The sequence below is a fragment of the Colobus angolensis genome, unplaced genomic scaffold (genome assembly GCF_000951035.1).
Source record: "Colobus angolensis palliatus isolate OR3802 unplaced genomic scaffold, Cang.pa_1.0 Scaffold7, whole genome shotgun sequence".
Classification (NCBI taxonomy): domain Eukaryota; kingdom Metazoa; phylum Chordata; class Mammalia; order Primates; family Cercopithecidae; genus Colobus; species Colobus angolensis.
In genome coordinates, this window is record NW_012120709.1 from 29,327,654 (window position 1) to 29,347,079 (window position 19,426).

General features: G+C 40.6%; 1 protein-coding gene across 1 annotated transcript in view; it reads left to right on the plus strand.

Annotated features, from left to right (window-relative positions):
- The first annotated feature begins 10,427 nt into the window (after nt 1-10,427).
- The window catches only part of CRTAM (cytotoxic and regulatory T cell molecule), a 34,369-nt gene continuing 25,370 nt past the window's right edge, over nt 10,428-19,426 (plus strand). Inside the window, exon 1 of the mRNA XM_011926990.1 lies at nt 10,428-10,527. Within this exon, the coding sequence (XP_011782380.1) occupies nt 10,482-10,527 (46 nt within the window). The 5' untranslated portion in view covers nt 10,428-10,481. The remainder of the gene's footprint in view (nt 10,528-19,426) is intronic.

The window sequence follows — 19,426 nt, forward strand, 5'->3', positions numbered from 1 at the left end:
GCTGGGATGGAAAATGTTCATTTGTTCCACATGCAATCTGTTGGGCAGCATCTTGCAAAATTGAAAGGCTTTTGCCTGTGGTTTTATGAAACAAAAAGAGGTGATTTTCCCTTGTGATGCTTCTTGGCTCCCACGGTCATTGGAATAGAGGGGGAAAAAACAAATATTCAGTATTCTCATAGAGAGCTAATATATTCCTGAGGTTTGCTAATTCAGTATGAAGCAGAACAGGAGTTAATGCATGGACTGAACTAATAGAAGACTGAAATTATATCTTATGACTTTTTGTTTAAAACATTTACTGATTCTTTATGTTTTCTTCTAGAGTCAAGAAAACTTTTTTTTTCTTTTGAGCTATTTACAGCTTTTATCTATTGAGTAAAGTATACTCTGTGAGAAAACCTTGGAACATATTTCTTTCTGTCTACCTAATTTCTCCAGAATTTGGAAACTATTTGTGAGTATTCTTAACTTATGGCAGTATAGTTATTTGACTACATGTAATAACAATGTTTGGTTTTGTAACAGGACATCGCTGGAGACACTGATTATTTTACCAAGGCTTTGACTGCAATGGCATACTTTCATATACAAACAGACTGCTTTAAGGAATCAAAGTTGACTTATAGGGCCAATAAAAGCCCCTGGTAAAAACTGGCCTCAAACCTTTTCTATGCAGCCCCTGTCCAGGGTTCTCAATCTGTGGTAAGTAAAGAATGTCACTTTCTGACAAGCCCAGGAGCCCCTGGTTATCTTGGAACCTCAAGGAGAGGAATTCACCCAATTCATACTGATATTTGCAGGCACAGATAAATCCATGGCTGGGCTCAAGGCTTTGAAAAATCTAAGCTGAGATTCCTTATGGAATAAGTTCCATTAAAGCCAATTTTCAAAAAGGCCTATATGGCAAATAATTATTCTTGCTGACTTTATGCAAATATTCATGCCAAGTATGATAAGACTAACACTTATTTTGCAAGCAAATTTGTTCTTAGTAAAAACAGGTACTGGAGAGAGACAAACTGTATTTCAGAGAAAGCTATAGTACCTCTGTTGTTAGATTCTAGTCTTGTCCAATGTTTTTGAGTTTTTATTATTTTCTGCAGTTTAGACTGATTCCTGAATTCTTTCTGGGTTACAAGTCTCAAAATGAATGCTTTCAAATCTTTCTTTCATTATTCTGACTTGAACTCAATGAAATTGCTACTACATCTTCTCTGAGGCCCTGAAAGCTGAAGCTTATTCCTTATGGTACAAGCAAGAAAAATATGTCAGATTATCACTGCCTTCCTCCTCTATAACTAAAGATGCTTTGAGTCTAAAGTTTCAATAAATTATGCCCAACATTAACCTTTGTTTTTCTTCTGTTTCCACAGAAATGCCTCTTATTAAAAACTTGTTTGCGGCCGGGCGCGGTGGCTCAAGCCTGTAATCCCAGCACTTTGGGAGGCCGAGACGGGCGGATCACGAGGTCAGGAGATCGAGACCATCCTGGCTAATACGGTGAAACCCCGTCTCTACTAAAAAGTACAAAAAACTAGCTGGGCGAGGTGGCGGGCGCCTGTAGTCCCAGCTACTTGGGAGGCTGAGGCAGGACAATGGCGTAAACCCGGGGGGCGGAGCTTGCAGTGAGCTGAGAACTGGCCACTGCACTCCAGCCTGGGCGACAGAGCGAGACTCCGTCTCAAAAAAGAAAAAAAAAAAAAAAACTTGTTTGCTGTCATCATATATAAAGGCCTAGCCCATCTGCACTGCCACTTCTTGATATGGTAAACAGCTATTCAACTGAACTGATCTAGTCTCAGGACTAGGAACCCAACTAAAAATATATGGGTTGGTATATTTAAATTTGTTCTTTCCTGTCTATCCTAATAATCAGTCTTTCTAATAACCTCTGACCCAAATATCTCTCTACTAGAGACCCCATGTCTGATTGGTTCTCCAAGCTATTCACTTGGATCCCTCAGAGATTCAGATCGTTCTACAAAGGCTTCTGAAGCTAGGTCTCTCACTCCTTACCCTAGAACTCATTATTTACTTTATAGCTCATTTAAATGCTGTGCTAAAATGATAGAGGAGAATACTAATGCTTTTGTCATGCAAGCCTTGAAACCCCAGTTAGGCACCCTGAGTGTGTGCAGACAGCTGCAAGGCAGTTCCACTCCTCTTACCTTGGAGTCAACTCCTACTCCCACCATGCCACCTGTCAGCAAGAAAACGCTAGAGTGATCATTGCCCTTTTTCCATCTTCATAGCCCACATCTTAAGAATAAGGTGTTATAAAACCCAAAGAGAGAGATTGAAACTGCCTTTGCAAAAATTATTACTGAGAAAATTATTACAGTGAAAGAGACCTGACCTAGCTGAATCCATCTGGCTTCTAATCTCCAGACTTCCCTTGTTCATCCCTGGATGTAGGCTGAACTAACTTTGGGAGGAACTTAGTTTACGGTTTGACTTTGAAGCTAAGATGATGACAGCCTTTCCCAAAACAAACTCCCTTTTTGTCTGGAAACTAGATTGCCTTTGCATGACTAACAAATTAGCCACAGGATTAGAAATTATGGTTTGGGAGTCACTGTTGTAAAACTTGAAATCAGTAGTTGAGGTTTTTTTCTGTTTTTTTTTTTTTTTATGTTTGTTTGTTTGTTTGTTTGCACTCCCTGTATTCCAGTGCACCAGCTGATGCCACCAAGATTGATAAACTGGCTCATCTGATCTTGTGGCCTCCACCCAGGAGCTGACTCAGCACAAGAAAACAGTTTCAACTCCCTATGATTTCATCTCCAACCCAACCAATCAGCACTGCCTACCTTCTGACTCCCTACTCACCAAATCATTCTTTAAAACCCCAATCTCCAAATTTTGGAGGAGATTGATTTGAGTAGTAACTCCATCTCCCATGCTGGCATGGCTGGCCCAGCCTGACATCAATTTAACCCTTTCTTTATTGCAATGCCGTGGTCTTTGTTTGTGGAGCAGGAAGAAGAACCCATCAGGCAGTTACAGCAGGGGGAGGATCATTAAGGAACGTCCAGAGTCATACAAATAGCTTCCAAACCTCTAAACGTATTCCTTCTTCAATTGTGACTCAAAATCAGTAAGAATTTTTATGACTTAAAACCAGTAAATGTAAGAATTGAGTTTTATAGAGGATATACGCAGTCCCGTTCAAGATCTAAAGTCTCTTTCAAAGATAGCCTAAGACAGCAAAGATTCTCATTACTAATAAAACAACAAAGTTTGAGACAATTAGCACAAATTTTCTTGAGAGCTGGTACATTCAGATAAACAGACATTTTGGACTCTCAGCCAACTGGCTGCCTGCCTGGCATAAAGCTGATAATTTATTCCCTTCGAGGTAGCACCTGAAAACAAATTCACTGATTACAAAGCCAAGTTTCTCAAGATATAAAAACAGGACAAAAAGATAATCTTATTATGGTTTTCCTCCTTATAACAAACCACACCAAATACAAAAACAAGAATAACAAAGACCATTTATAGGAGTTTGCAGATCAATAATCAATAAGCCTAAAATAAGTCTACAAGAGTCACAGATTCAAAGCACTAGTTTTTAAAAAAATCTCCTATTATTTTAAATTTGGAAAAGAAAAAGAGGCAAGAGGTGACTCTTACTGTCTGCTCAACTGGATCCCGTAAGTAAAGATTCACAGGACTGCCTGATAAGCATTTCTTAACCTTTTCCCAGCTTCATCAAGTCCTAGGTTCTCTCAGTTGTAGCTTCCAGAGGAGCAGAGCAGTTTTAGTATCCTGCCAGTTATGCCAAATCTGTAAAGCAAAGAGAAATTCCCACCTCCTCTGAAAGTGCAAGTCTGCTAAACAAATGGACAATACACAGATTAACAGGAGGAAAGGCATACAAATTAACTAACCTCAGACATAGGAGTTCCACAAATACACAACTCTAAGAAGGGCCAGATTATTGAGGCTTAAATACTCCCTTTATAGGAAACAGAGAAATCAGTGTAGGCAATTTTGGGGGGTGGTAAGTGATTTTCAGGAGAATTAAATGACCACAAAGAGCCAACAATAGTTTGTAAGTGATTCTCATTTGAAACCAAATGGGAACATAAGTTACGGAAAGGTGAAGGACAGAATTGCACTGCAAACAAAGGCTGTCTTATTATGCAGGTAAAGTCTCCTAGATGATCTCTCAGAGCTGTCCTTAGAATAATAGATGAAAAGTCTGTCTGGGTGTGGTAACAATTTTTAGCCTCTTCTCTGGTGGTTAATCTTGCCTTGTTATCTGATGAGATACTTACAGAGGAGGTCTTTTATTATTATTATTATTTTGAAATGGAGTCTCACTGCAATGCCCAGGCTGGAGTACAATGGCACGATCTCAGCTCACTACAACCTCTGCCTCCCAGGTTCAAGCAATTCTCCTGCCTCAGCCTCCTGAGTAGCTAGGATTACAGGCACCTGCCACCACGCCCAGCTAATTTTTGTATTTTTAGTAGAGATGTGGTTTCACCATATTGGCCAGGCTGGTCTCAAAGACATGAGCCACTGCGCCCAGCCCAAAGGAGTCTTAAGACAAATTGCATTTTTTTTGAAGGCAACTTCCAGAGAGAGCCCCTCTCTGGACTTGGGGGAGAAAAGCAAGAGAAGGTTAGAAAACCCTTGGTGCTGAGGCAGCTTCTCAGACTTTCCCAGTTTCTTTAATTCAAAAGTGTTCAGCACCATATTTTGGAGTATTATTCTCTGAATCACAATAAGAATGGTAAAAATTGATGTGTTGGTTGAATTCTGTAGCTTGTTTAAGATGTTGCCTTAATGATTTACCACTTTCCTTTGTATAACTCTTTATAATTAAAAAAAAACAAAACAAAAACACTTTCTCATTTGATCCTCATGACAATTTTACAAAGTAAGGAGATCAGGTATTATCAACTCATTGAATGAAACTAAGATACTGAGCTTGTGGATTCGTTCATCATTCTGTACTACTTATTGAACACTATGTTTCCAGCACAGCAGCAGGCTGGAGCTATAGTGGCAAATAAGAGTGCAAGGCCCCTGCTCTCATGAAGTGGGAGAGAGAGAAGAATACATAGATAAACAAGATAATTACAGATTTTGATAAATGCTCTTTAGGAAATAAATTTGGTAATATGATAGAAAGTAACTTTGAAGGGATGTGAGGCAGGGGTTACACTCTTAGATAGGGTATGGTGTCCCTGAACAGGTGATGATGAAACCAACAGTTAAAACTGAGCAGGAGCTGGTTGTGCTGAAGACCTAAATGAGGAGGGTATCAGGAAGCTATACATACAGAAGCCCTCACATGGGAAGAAACTAGCTGGGTTAGAACAGAAGAGGCTGCGGAGCTAAAGTGTAGTAAGCATGATAGAAAGTGGGGGGCACACCCAAAGACATGGGGTCTTATAGACCGGGGGTCAGCAAAGTATTGCTTATTGTGCAGAATCTCACTCATGAGCAGAATCTGGCCCACCACCTATCTGTACAGCTGCAGGCTAAGAAGGATTTTTAGCTTTTCAAATCTTTGGGGGAAAAAAAGCAAAAAAAAAAAAAAAAAGAATGATATATGAAATTAGAGTTCCAGTATATATAAATAAAGTTTTATTGGAACACAGCCTCATTCATTTATTTATATATTGCCTGTGGCTATTCCAGGATACAAGGGCAGAGTTGAGAAGTAAAACTATTTTAAATGTTTATACTTGGCCCCTTGCAGAAAAAGTGTATTGATCTCATCATAGACCATGGTGAAACATTTGGATTTTATTCTAAATCTGCAGAATCCAGCACAAAAACTATTTTACCTGACATAACAATTCACAGATTGGTGGCATCCAGTGGCTGGCAAAGTAACAGCCAGCATTTGAGTACTTGTGTTTTTTAGGCATTTTTCTAAGTACTTCACATGTGTAAGCTTTTTAAATCTTCTCACCAACTCTGTTCAGTAGAAACTATGATTCCCAATTTATGAAAGAGGAGGTTGAGTCTTAGAAAGATTCAATAATTCACACACAGTCACATGTCTCATGAGTGTTAGAGCTGAGACCAGGACCATGTCAGCCTGGTTCCAGAGCCTGGACTAATCATGGAAAATGTTTTTTGAAAGAAATTTCAATGAAAATATTGCAGAAGCCTGAGGCACCTTGGGGATGCTCGGGTTCTTCAGAATACAGTTTGGAAACCACAACTTTCATCTAATCTCATTTACAGATGAAGACACCAGGGCTGGTCACTCATCTGGGCAGAGCTCCATGAGTTGGGGCCTGAAGCTGGCTGTGGTATATTCTCCAAAACCACAGTTGCTTTCTGAAATCACCTCATGTTTGGGTTGTTTGCAGAATGATCTATTTCACTAGACTAAATAAAGTTTCTACCCTCAAGAAAGCCCAGGTTCACAATGGCAGGTTTTTCAGGCAGAAGCCTTCAGAACAAAAGCTGAATGATCCCTTTCCTCCTCCCAGCACACCTAACCTACCACGGTTCCTGTGGGGATGAGATGCTGCTCCAGCCAGCTGAGGTCTGCAGATTTATGGAGGATGTTTTTTGTGCCAAGGTGCTAGGTACTCTGGGCATTATTATATATTTAATGTAACCCTCCATGAGTGCCACACAAAGAACGTGTGACCCTGGGTAAGCTGGTTCTCTTCCACTGAGAGCAAGTATAAAAATTTGAAGTCCCTCAAAGGAATCTCATAGACAAAGAAAAAGATATATGTGTGTGTGTGTGTGTCTGTGTGTATCACTGATTCACTGTGTCACTTCAGGCAAACTTCTTAATTCTTCTTTTTGTTTTTTTTTTTTTTTGAGACAGAATCTCGCTCTGTTGCTCAGGCTGGAGTGCAGTGGTGCAATCTCCGCTAACTGCACCATCCCCCCTCCAAGTTCAAGCAATTCTCCTGCCTCGGCCTCCCAAGTAGCTGGAACTACAGCTACTGTATTCTGGCTAATTTTTCGTATTTTAGTAGAGATGGGGTTTCACCGTGTTGCCCAGGCTGGTCGCGAACTCCTGAGCTCAGGCAATCCACCCATCTCGGCCTCCCAAAGTGCTGAGATTACAGGCATGAGCCACCATGCCTGGCCAATTCTTCATTTTTAAAAATGATACAATCCAACTTTCTCAGTTCCTGCCTTATGATTTCTGGATAGTCACCTCAGGCTATAATTATTCTTCCCATTTTACAGGTGAGGAAACTGATTCCAACAGGCAGGTAATGTGCTTAAGGCTACACAGCTGCTAGTGACAGGGCCTAGGGGCCAAGCCCGGGCCTGTCTGCTACTCACTCCCATGCTCATTCCACTAAGCTCCTACTACTCCTAGGAAACTTTTCTCTGAATCAATAATTAATTTCAAAGGCTGCTGCTCTGGCTTAGGAACCCCACAGTCACTTTGTGCAAGTTTTACAACAGTGCTCAGAAAACCTCAACACTGGGTGTGAATTATCTGAGGCATCTTCTGGGAGACACAGGCAAGTCCACCTCTTACTCTGACTTGGGAAAGGCCACGACTCTTCACAGGAGCTGTGAAATGTCAAGAAGCAAGTGTAGGCCTCTTTTGTAAATGCAACAAAAAAAACCCAGTGGCTTCTAGACATAGGGAAATCCCCTGTTTTCTGACCCCCCCCCCCTTAAAACAGTTCATCTTTAGCCTATTTAATAAATGTCTTCTTTTTCATGTTTGCACCCCCCTCACCCCCCAAAACTCATGTTGACAAGGGTGATGATGAAAAAGAGAGAGGATGTTTGTTTATTTCTCCAAAACATGTCCCCCTCTGCCACCCCACCAAATGTTACTTCCTATTAGTATTGAAACCAAATATGAAGATTTCATAAAACAGAGATCAAAATGACAAACTAGCTATCAGTTGTGAGGTCTCCCACATACAAGGTGGTCAGTAGACTTCCATTAGAAAAGAGGTAGACCACTTATTACCCTCCAACCTCATCTTTTTCTCCCAATTCACTGAGCGGCTATAATCTGCTGCCCTCTCCTGTTGAATACTCCATGAGCTGCAGGCTAAACTGGGGATAATGAGAACAGGGACCCTGGAAAGCACACATGTATGTCGTCCACCAGTTCACCATGTAGCATTTCCCCCACCAACCATTCTGAATGTCCGAGTCCAGTGGACTACTGTGACATTTGTCAAGGTTTTCAACCAGTTGAATAAGGCACCCGTGGATGAAAAGGATACACCTACCATTGTCCAAAGTGCAATTTAAAGTAAGCTCTTCTTTAATGCTCTGGGGAAATTGTAAGTCAAACATCTTTTTAGACTTCAGAGCAAAAAAGAGTAGCATTTACATCTCAAATAAAGAGTCCATTTAGTCTTTCATTCACTCACTCGTTGACAACCTATGTCAAGTGTTGTTTTGGGTCAAGTTTTGGGGAAACAAATGCTGAGACAGAGATCTGTGTGCCGAAGTTTATAGACGAGTACTCTCGGTGACAAGAAGGAAGCAAGATGGGGAATCAACAGAGGCTGGACTGAGGTGCAGTTACAACAAAGATCTCAGCAGATCCAGATCCCTTGGGGAGCTTCAGAGTTGCTCCACCTCAAGGCAAGGGAAAAGGACCTTGAGACCGCCTCATGGATGCCCTATGGAGGAAGTGTGACCCTGGGTAAACCGTTCTCTTCTACTGAGGACAAGTATAAAAATTAGAAGTTCCTGGGTGGAATGTTATGAGCAAAGGGGGAAAAATTTAAAAATGAAGAATTTGAAAGACAAAATATTTTGTTTGGAGGTTTTTTTCCTTTTTCTTTTTTAAGACAGGGTCTCACTTTGTCACCTGGATTGTGGTATGGTGGTACGATCATGTCTCACTGCAGCCTCAACCTCCTGGGTTCAAGCAGCCCTTCCACCTCAGCCTCCCAAGTATCTGGGGCTACAGGCATGCACCACCACGCTCAGCTAATTTTTGTATTTTTTGTAGAGATGGGGGTCTCACTATGTGGCCCAGGTTGGTCTTGAACTCCTGGCCTCAGATGATCCTCACACCTCAGCCTTCCAAAATGCTAGGATTACAGGCATGAGCCACTGTGCCCAGCCAACAAAATATTTGAAAGACATTTTTGATGAGTAAGACTTTTCCTACCCAAACTATCATCAAATTTATCAGAATATTAACACTAATTTCAATTAGAACCAGTAAGTAGTGTTTCCTTTAAATTTTCCAAGCATTTCAGACTGATCTCTGTTTTCTAAACATAAACCTACTAATATTTTGCTGTGTGCCCCTGGAAAAACTAAATTACATCTATCTCAATTTGTCCAATTAATGAAAATTAACTACCAAAATTGTTCATATGTACATTGTCTCCCCCACTAGATTATATTCTCCTAAAAAACAAGGAATTTACGTTTTTTATTTGAGCATGTCTCAAAGTAGTGCATACTAGATGTTGTATAGGTGACAAGATGAATGGGTGGATAGAAAGAAGTTTGGATGGATGGATGGATGGATGGATGGATGGACATACGTACAGATAGATGGGTGGGTGAATGGATGAATGGGTGGGTGGAGAGATGGATGGGTGGTTGGGTGGATGGATGAGTATATGCATGTATAGATAGATGGTTGGCTGAAAGAATAGGTGATGGACGGATGGATGGATGGATGGATGGATGGATGGATGGATGGATAGATGGATGGATAGATGGATGGGTGAATGGATGGATGGGTGGATGAATGGATGGATGGGTGGATAAATGGATGGATGGATGGATGGATGGATGGATGGATGGATGGATGGATGGATGGATGGATAAATGGATGGCTGGCTGGCTGGATGGATGGATGGAGAGCTGGATGGATGGATGGGGAATGAGTGGGCAGATCATACATGAGTGAGTGGGTGGATGGATGGATAAATGGATTGGTGGATGGATGGGTGGATGAATAGATTTGTATTTGTGAGTGGGTGGATGAAAAGATGGGTGGATGGGTGGGTGGACAGATATATATATATTTCAAAAATGAGTATATATATGAATGAGTGAATTCATTCCCTGACAACAATTATAAATTGATGTCAGCATTAGAAATAAAATATTCCCAAAGGTTGAGCAAAAATTGTCTAATTGTATTTATCTAATAAACTAGAAAAGTAAAAATAAGGATGACATCACTACACAGGGACATTTTACAGTATTTCTCTCACCCATCCTCCCTCTAAAAACCTTTGCAACTAGTTGATTTACCAGTACTACCCACTTGTGGTAAAACCATTTTTGTCACCAACACACTCACACTTCTCTACCATCAAGATAATACATGTGGTCCCCAAAATGTTCCACCAGGAGGTGTTTTGGGGGCAGTTAACTAAGAGGGGGCTTCCAGACAGACGGAGGAGTTGATATACATGAGGTCACAGATCTACTCCCTCTCCCCCTTCAAAAGAAACTACTCGGCTCCATTTGTCTCTGAATCTAGAGGAAGTTGACAAAGGTGCCACAGCAGCACAGCACAGTACAATATGTGGTGGGGAGTTTTCAGCTTGCTGGCTTGGTTCCCCTTACAAGGTAAGGACTTAGAGTCATTATTTTTGTTGTTGCTCAGCTGACCTGATGTTTTGCCAATCTACCTATCAGCCAGTCAACTGCATTTACAGAGGAGCTGCTGTAGAAGACAACCCAGGTAACTGCTCATACTTTCCAAGCCATGCTCAAATCATGCATCTGAGGGATGTTACTGCATTTATTTGATCTCTGATTCAATGGCTAAAGAGTATAGAAAGGATCACTATAGTGTGTGTCTCTGTGGGTCCTATGTTATGGTAAGATGTAACAAGCTTATTAGTCTCTGTCTTTTAAGGGTATACCAGTTGAGAGAGCATCCATATTGAATTTTAAAATTTCCTTGCTGTATAAATCTTAACCAAATGATTTAATCTCTTTGAAATTCAGTTTCTGCATCTTAAAATAAAAATGATAAAAACGTTCGATCCACCAAACTCCCTGGATTGTTAGAAGGATCAAATTTCAAACGTGAAAGCACTTTGAAAATGATACAGCACTGTACAACACTTATTTAGCTCAGAGATAATAATGAGAGCAATGAAAACTTCATGTTTATTTTTAAAGAGTAAGTTGTACTTTACATTTTACTATAATTTTCAAATTTGGGTTTTAGTGCTTAATCCTAATGTAGCATTATGAAAATTAAGGATAGAAACAGTTGCCTTTTGGAGCAGGTCAAATTATTTTCTACCCCCAAAGAGTGGGGGCAGGGGTGTAGGAAGGGACTCCTGTTGTCCTTCAGTCTCTGACTGCAGTTGTATCAGATTCATACAAAGGACATCACTCATAAATCCACTCAAAAATTTTGCTTTTTGTGTGTTTGTTTCCAAATACTGAATCTGTAGCTCTGTTTCATGATATGCACCTACCTTCCAAATCAACATTTAATCTAGAAATGGCATCTGAAGGACGCTACTTTAAAAAACTCGATTTCCTATTTTACATGGTACTTCAATTCCCTATTTCATATACTTCAATTAATGCCTTCTTTTTTTGGTCCCTGTACCCTGAGGCACTTATTAGTTTCTTCAATAAGTGGCTTAAAGAATAGCTAATACATTCAGAAAGAGTATATTTAGACAGCTAAAATTAGGATGATTTCAATTTTTCCAGAGTTTAAAGCCTTTAACTGACCTTAACTTTTTTAGGCTTTGAGTTATTGCCTCATAAAAAAAAAAAAAAAACTCATAAAAATACATTTTTAAAAAAATAGCAAAAATTACGTTTCGAGGTAAACCTTAAATACTTAAATATTATTTATATAGAGAGGAAAAATATTTATTGTTTCACACACAGTGTTGAGTACTCTATGTTAATTACACTTAATCATAGCGGAAGTACTGAAGTAGGTACTAATACCCCTAATTTAAAGATGAGAAAAGAAGTTAAAGTAACCTGCCCAAGTTTTCAAGCTAGAATATGACAATATAAATATCAGCCTATAAAGCACACAGTAAAAGTATTTATTGCATGAAACTTTTAATTTGTGTGTGTGTGTGTGTGTGTGTGTGTGTACTAGGTTGTCACAGAAAATGTGTTTATTAATGTGGATCAAAAGTTGGAAAACCACTGACTTTCACAATCTGGAGGATTCAATATTAAAAAGTCCTCATTTGAAAACTCGTTCAACGGGCCACCCGAGGGTATCTAAGCTCAGTGGCGTTTGAGCAGTGGCTGCCACTCTCATTCAACCTTGCTCAAGCCCATCCCAAAGATAATTAGGAGAGGAGTTGACCATGTTGCTTTCTTGTCAGCAAAAAAGGCAGCAAATCCTCAGTTTTGGCAAACCCATAAACCGTCAGCTGATTTTAGCGAATTAAATTATGGGAAGATCACTGTGACTGCTTCTACAGTGTGACTTCTATGGCTGCCAAAAATGTGTGGAAAGAAAAGTCACCTAGTTTCAGAGCCTGCCCTCTTTTCAAGGCTACTCCCAGAATACACAGTCTTAGGATGGGTAAAACACCACCAAAATGAAGCATTTTTCAAAACTCATCCCATTAACTTACATTGTAGACAATGAAAATGTCAAATCCAAAGAATTTTGAACCCTCTATTTTCATTGTTTTGCGGAGGGTAGGATGCAGAAAACAAAGGCAAATTGCAAACTGAGTAGTTCTTTTCATATTTTCTTTGCCCAGGAAAAAGTCACATGTTAGATGACGTGTTGAGACAGCTTCTTTAAAACGTACTAAAAATAATTTGATTCTGACAAGTCTGATTTATTTTTATACCTGCAATTTTCTCTATTGATTCAATCTAAAAATAATAAAAATCTTTTTTTGTGATGATCTGAATTAAAACACATTTTTGCTTAACACCTCATGGCAGTCATGTAACTAGGACTCTGATGTGAGAATGAATGCATTGCATGTCTCTAGCTTTAACTTAGCCCTAGTCTTTATTATTTGATATTAACAGTTAAAGAGCAAAGTTAGCATCCTATTAAAATATTTATTCCTAATACATACATTTACTCTTTTTTTTTTTTTTTTTTTTGAGACGGAGTCTGAGTCTTGCTCTGTCACCCAGGCTGGAGTGCAGTGGTGCAATTTGGGCTCACTGCAAGCTCCGCCTCCTGGGTTCACACCATTCTCCTGCCTCAGCCTCCCGAGTAGCTGGGACTACAGTCACCCGCCACCACTCTTGGCTAATTTTTTGTATTTTTAATAAAGACAGGGTTTAACCATGTTAGCCAGGATAGTCTCGATCTCCTGATCTCATGATCTGCCTGCCTCAGCTTCCCAAAGTGCTGGGATTACAGGTGTGAGCCACCGAGCCCGGCCTATTTACTCATTTTTATCCACTAATTCAACCAATATCTAAAATTTTACATTATGCTAAAATGAATGAATGGTAAACATCTTTTCCATGGGGAGTTTGTAATCTATCTACAGAGAAATACCTGTAACCAAATAATTATAAAGTAATGTGCTAAGTGCTATAATTGAAGTATATCTCAAGCCTTTGGGAAACTAGGGGAAAGACATTATGGGGAAAAGGGAGGCTAAGGCCTGTTTTGGAAGTTTTGACAAAAGTTGTGTAATTCGAGTTGAGTCTTTAAGTTGGGTCTTGAGTTGGGTCTTAATGTTGAGTCTTGAAGGAGATGAGAAAGGCATTCCAGGCCAAGAGAATATCATAGACAAAGACAAACTATCTTCTGGAGCCTGGAACTTTCTGGAAACAGCAAGTGGCCATCCATATACAAGGACTATCTGAAAAGGAGTATCAGGACATGACAAAGGAGGAGAACACAGGAGTCAAGTCGGCTGGAATTCGGGCCTGATTCCTATAGGCAATGGAAGCCATAGCAAATATTTGAATGAAGGACGAGACATACTCAAATTCACGGGTTATATGTTTGTTTGTTTGTTGAGATGGAGTTTCATTCTTGTTGCCCTGGCTGGAGTGCAATGGTGCAATCTCGGCTCCCACAATCTCCACCTCCCAGGTTTAAGCAATTCACCTGCGTCAGCCTCCCAAGTAGCTGGGATTACAGGTGCCTGCCACCCTGCCTGGCTAATTTTTTTTATTTTTAGTAGAGACGGGGTTTCATTATGTTGGCCAGGCTGGTCTCAAACTCCTGACCTCAGGTGATCCACCAGCCTCAACCTCCCAAAGTTCTGGGATTACAGGCGTGAGCCACTGTGCCTGACCTCAAATTCATGTTTTTAAAATGTAATCCTAGAACCAGATGATGATGATGAATTACAGAGAAGAGAGACTAGAACTAAGTTATTACAATGGTCCAGGAAAGAAATTATGGAGTCCTTAAGTAAGGCAACAATAATAGTGACAAAAGAGGAATAAAATGATTAAAGAGATGTTTTGGAGAAATAAGAGTTTGGTCTCAAATATCTGGTGTGCAGTGGTTGGTGATGACATTAATTTATATAAGCGAACTCTAGAATGGGGCAGGTGGTATATCTGTGTTAGACATGGGTGGAGCATGGGGACAGTAGAGATAATATATCTGTGTTAGATATGGGTGGAGCATAGGGACATGTAGAGTTTGGGGTCTTTGCAGGACAAACTTGCTCTGCTCTGGTTTTAAATTTATGGCATGTAAAAACTAGGTTATTAAGGCAAGAAAAGGAAAGAATATTTTATTCTTTTCTCAGTCTACATGATAACCTATAGTAGAGGTAAAGATTACACATGTGAACTTCCAAAAATCTTGGGAGAGACCGAAGAATCTTAAGAACTGCACTGGTTTTATCTATGTGTACTTTGGTAGGTGGCTGTTACTGCTGCTTGTCCTTTTGTTTGCGAATAGATCACATGTGCTTGGGTGTAAAGTCATCCACTGATGGGACAATTAGTTCATGGGATTTGGGGTGGTGATGATGGTGAAGGTCACAGGTTCCATTTCCATGTATGAACCAGTCACAATCTATAGCCCCAGGATTGGCCAGCAATCTCATAACACATGGCCGTGCATGGATGGATGAATTCAGTCACGGAGATAATGACAAAGCCCAGAAGTCAATAATCCATTCCGTAAACATGACCTACCAGTAGGAAGTGGTGACCTCGCAGGAGAAACACCACAGTTACTCATTGTCAAGCTCTGTATGCTCAGCCTGTGGGGAGCCATGCAGGGCTAATTTGCAGATAAGAACTCTGAAGCTCAGATAGGACTAGGAAGTAGGTGTACAACACTCGGGGTCTAATAAGAAAGTTTAAAGGTGTATGGGGATGTACATGTCTCTAGAGCCTACAGAGGAGGAAGTGGTAAGCAAGGAAGATATCTCACACCCTATCCCTCTGACAACAAAGGTGAAAGTCTGACTCCAAACTTAGGTGAAAGAAAAGTCAAAAAAAGTTCCAATTTAGTTTCCAATGGCAATGAGGAGACCATGGGGAACTTGTCCTTGGAAAATGTGCCACCAAAACTTAGGCACAGCATCCTGTTCATCCTCCTTTAACAAAACTACAAACACTGAAACATAGTTTTAAGCAATACAGCCTAAGCAAAGCTGGGTGGGTCTGTGGCTTCTCACTGGGGCTATTCTTCTCTTCTACAGTGATTTCCTGTTTCTAAATCAAACATGGGGTCTACATGATAATACTGCAAGATAAGCAGACCTGTAAAGCCAAAAGTGAGGCTTGGTGCAAAGAGTAAAGGAAACAACTAATATTCTATGCCTCAAACACAGCCCTTTCCATACGAAACTCAGGCATCCATGGTGTGGTCAATCTGGTTAGCAGGCTGATACGGAATTCTCAAGAAGTGCAAACACTAATCTTAAGACATACAGTACTTTTTTTAGCATGTAATAAAAAGCCAAACTATATTTCATCACAATTTTTAAAATGTTGTAAGAATTCAATTATACTATTTAATTCATAAGCATGCATCCTATGGAAGAGAAAAATGATACATACAACCTTAAAATGGGAGACATTTATTCCTAAACAGGCTGCAGATAAATCTCACCACTCCCATCTTACCCAACACAGGCTTTCTGTTTAGACCGTCATTTCACCAAAGGTAAGAACATTGGCAAAACTTCAGTCAATGTCTAGTCCCCAAGGATGAAATTAGGGCATGTTTCTTAACACTAGTCTTTATTCTATCATTGATTCAATGTGTAACTTTCTTCCAGTAACTTCCTTCCTGTTTCTCAGAATTTTTATTAACAACAGGAGAACAAAGATATCTGTCAATCACCTACATTATAGTGCCATCATGAAAACTAGCATTAAGCCAGAACTTTTCAAGCTCTCATTGTAATAGTTGCTGTAAAAAATGAATTTTAGAGAAATATAAAACAAAGTCATTGTCCTCTAGAAACTTCAGTCTATTTATAGGAATCAAGACAGTGCACAAGAACTAGTGAGTGAATCAGGAAGCATCACAATGCTATGGAAGTTAGACAGTTCTAGATTCAAATCTTGGCTCAAAAGCTGCTTAACCTCTGAGCTTTGATATCCTCGTCTGTGAAATGGGAATAACAACACCTTCTTTACAGAGTTATTGGTTTTGGGCCTGAGTAACTGGGCTATTTGCTGGTGGTGAAGTCTAAAATAACACATTTAGGGGGAAGAGAATCAAGAGTTTGTGTTGTACTTGTTAGGCTTTCAGACTTGTAACTGATCATCAGAAAAGTGATGAGGCCAGATGAGATGACCTACAGAGTAAGTATAGAGAGAGTCTATCCAGGATCTGACCTCCATTGTGTGGAGGGCAGATTGATGAGAAGAACCCAGAAATGGAGCTGAGGAGCAGCAGCAGCCAGTGAGTTAGGAGGGGAGTCAAAGAGGAACCAAGGGAATCTAGGGAACCAAGTAAAGACACTGATTTAAGGAGCAGAGAGTGATCATTTATGGCGAAGGCACACCATAGATTGAATAAGATACGGTCTGAGAATGGAGCATTGGTTTGAGCAATATGAAGGTCTTTGGCAACCTTGACAAAAAGCTATTTCAACGAAGTAGTGGAGTTGAAAACCTGGTCAGAAAACAAAGAGCGGGATAAACAAGTATAGATAGTTCTTTAGAAAAATGTAAAAGAGAGGGAAGGCGGGGCATGTGGCTCGTGCCTGTAGGGCCAACACTTTGGGAGGCAGAGGCGGGTGGATCACTTTAGGACAGGAGTTCAAGACCAGGACAACATGGTAAAATTCCGTCTCTATACTAAAAATACAAAAATTAGCCAGACTTGCTGGCAGATGCCTATAGTCCCAGGTACTCGGGAGGCTGAGGTAGGGGAATTGCTTGAACCCAGGAGGTGGAGGTTGCAGTGAGCTGAGATCATGTTACTGCACTGCAGCCTGGGTGACAGAACGAGAATCTGTCTCAAAAAAAAAAACAAAAGAGGGGCATAGGAGAGTATAGGGTAGTAGCTAGAAGGAACTGTGACATCATTTTATTTATGCATTTTAACATGGGAGAAATAGTATATATTTGATTTGTGTGCTGATGAGAATGACAGGGTTTTTTTTTCTTTTTTTTTTGAGACGGAGTCTCGTTCGTCACCCAGGCTGGAGTGCGGTGGCGCGATCTCGGCTCACTGCAAGCTCCACCTCCCGGGTTCCTGCCATTCTCCTGCCTCAGCCTCCCGAGTAGCTGGGACTACAGGCGCCCGCCACCTCGCCCGGCTAGTTTTGTTGTATTTTTTAGTAGAGACGGGGTTTCACTGTGTTAGCCAGGATGGTCTCGATCTCCTGACCTCGTGATCCGCCCGTCTCGGCCTCCCAAAGTGCTGGGATTACAGGCGTGAGCCACCGCGCCCGGCCTTTTTTTTTTTCTTAATGTTTTGTAGAGACAAAGTCTTGTTATGTTTCCCAGGCTGGTCTCAAACTCCTGGCCTCAAGTGATCCTCCCACGTTGGCCTCCCAAAGTGCTGGGATTATAGGCATGAGCCACCACATCCAGCCAGAGAAAAAAACAATTAGAGAAAAAAACAATGATGGTAGAATTATTTTTGTACCAAATCATCTTTTGAAAGATGGAGCAACACCGAAGGGAATTCCTAGAGTAAATAAATGGGATGGAACCTGGTGCCCAAGTGGAGATACCAGGTACCCACTCCATTCACAGTGATGGAGGGCAGGCCAAGTATGCAGGATCTAAAAGCAAGTAGATGTGACTTGGGGATGACATTGACAAACACATATGCAAATAAGTTAGTGTTTCAATAGCAAACAATTTATGTGATGAAGAGAGGAGAGAAGTGAGAAAACATGTTATTATTTAATTTAGTTTAATTTAATTTTGAGATGGAGTGCAACGGGCTGGAGTGCAATGGCACGAACTCGGCTCACTGCAACCTCCGCCTCCCAGATTCAAGTGATTCTCTTGCCCCAGCCTCCTGAGTAGCTGGGATTACAGGTGCCTGCCACCACGCCAGGCTACTTTTGTATTCTTAGTAGAGACAGGTTTCACCATGTTGGTCAGACTGGTCTCCAACTTCTGACCTCAGGTGATCTGCTCACTTCGGCCTCCCAAAGTACTGGGATTACAGGCCTGAGCCACGGCACCTAGCCATAATTTTATTATTTCACAGAGTTCTAACGCCTCTGCCTGTCTGTCTGTCTGTCTCTGTCTTTTCATCAAATAATGATTGTGTACCACAAACTGAGTGGTATGATTAACTACACCCTTGGTTGGAATCTAAGGTCCAAAATAAAAAGACCTCATTATCACCGTTTGCTCCTCAAAATATTCAATCCTCCTGAACTGTTCCCATTTAGGTTTACTGTGACTGGAACTGCTTCTTCCTTAATGTCTACTAGGACCTTAGAATGTTTAATAATAAATAGTCCCATAACACTGGGGAAGGAGATCCCTAGCGAAGAGCTGCAGAGCTACAAGGCTTTGTCTTTTGACACTGACTCTTTCCACTTTTCTTTATAAAGCAAGAGTCAGCTCAGCTCTTCAAATAATTATTAGGCACTCCATACCGAGTAAAAGCAGCGTGTCATGCTTACCTTGGACTAAGTACTATACTAGATTCTTTACATTTTTTTTTTAATTTTCTCAATGACTCTATGAGATGAATACTATTGTTTTTCCTTTTTTTATGATCAGAAAACTCACACACATAAATTGCCCAAGTTTGTGCTGTCAGTAGTGGAGGAGCCAGGATTCCAACCCAGTCAATTTGGCTCATGTGTGTGTATTACCATTGCATCCCATGCCACCCAGGTTAGGGACGCAGAGATGATTATAAACAGCTCCTGTCTGCAACAGGTTCAGATGGTACAAAGCCTAAGGGTCTATTGACAGATAAGACAATCAAGAGCAAGAATGTTCTCAGAAAACTTGAACCCTCACTCCAAACTTACCAAATAAGACTGATGAGGGAGAATATGAAATCTGAACTTTGGTTCCAAAATGAAATGCATCTTCAACACAGGATAGGGAGACGTGATGTGACACAAATTCTCTGAAGAAG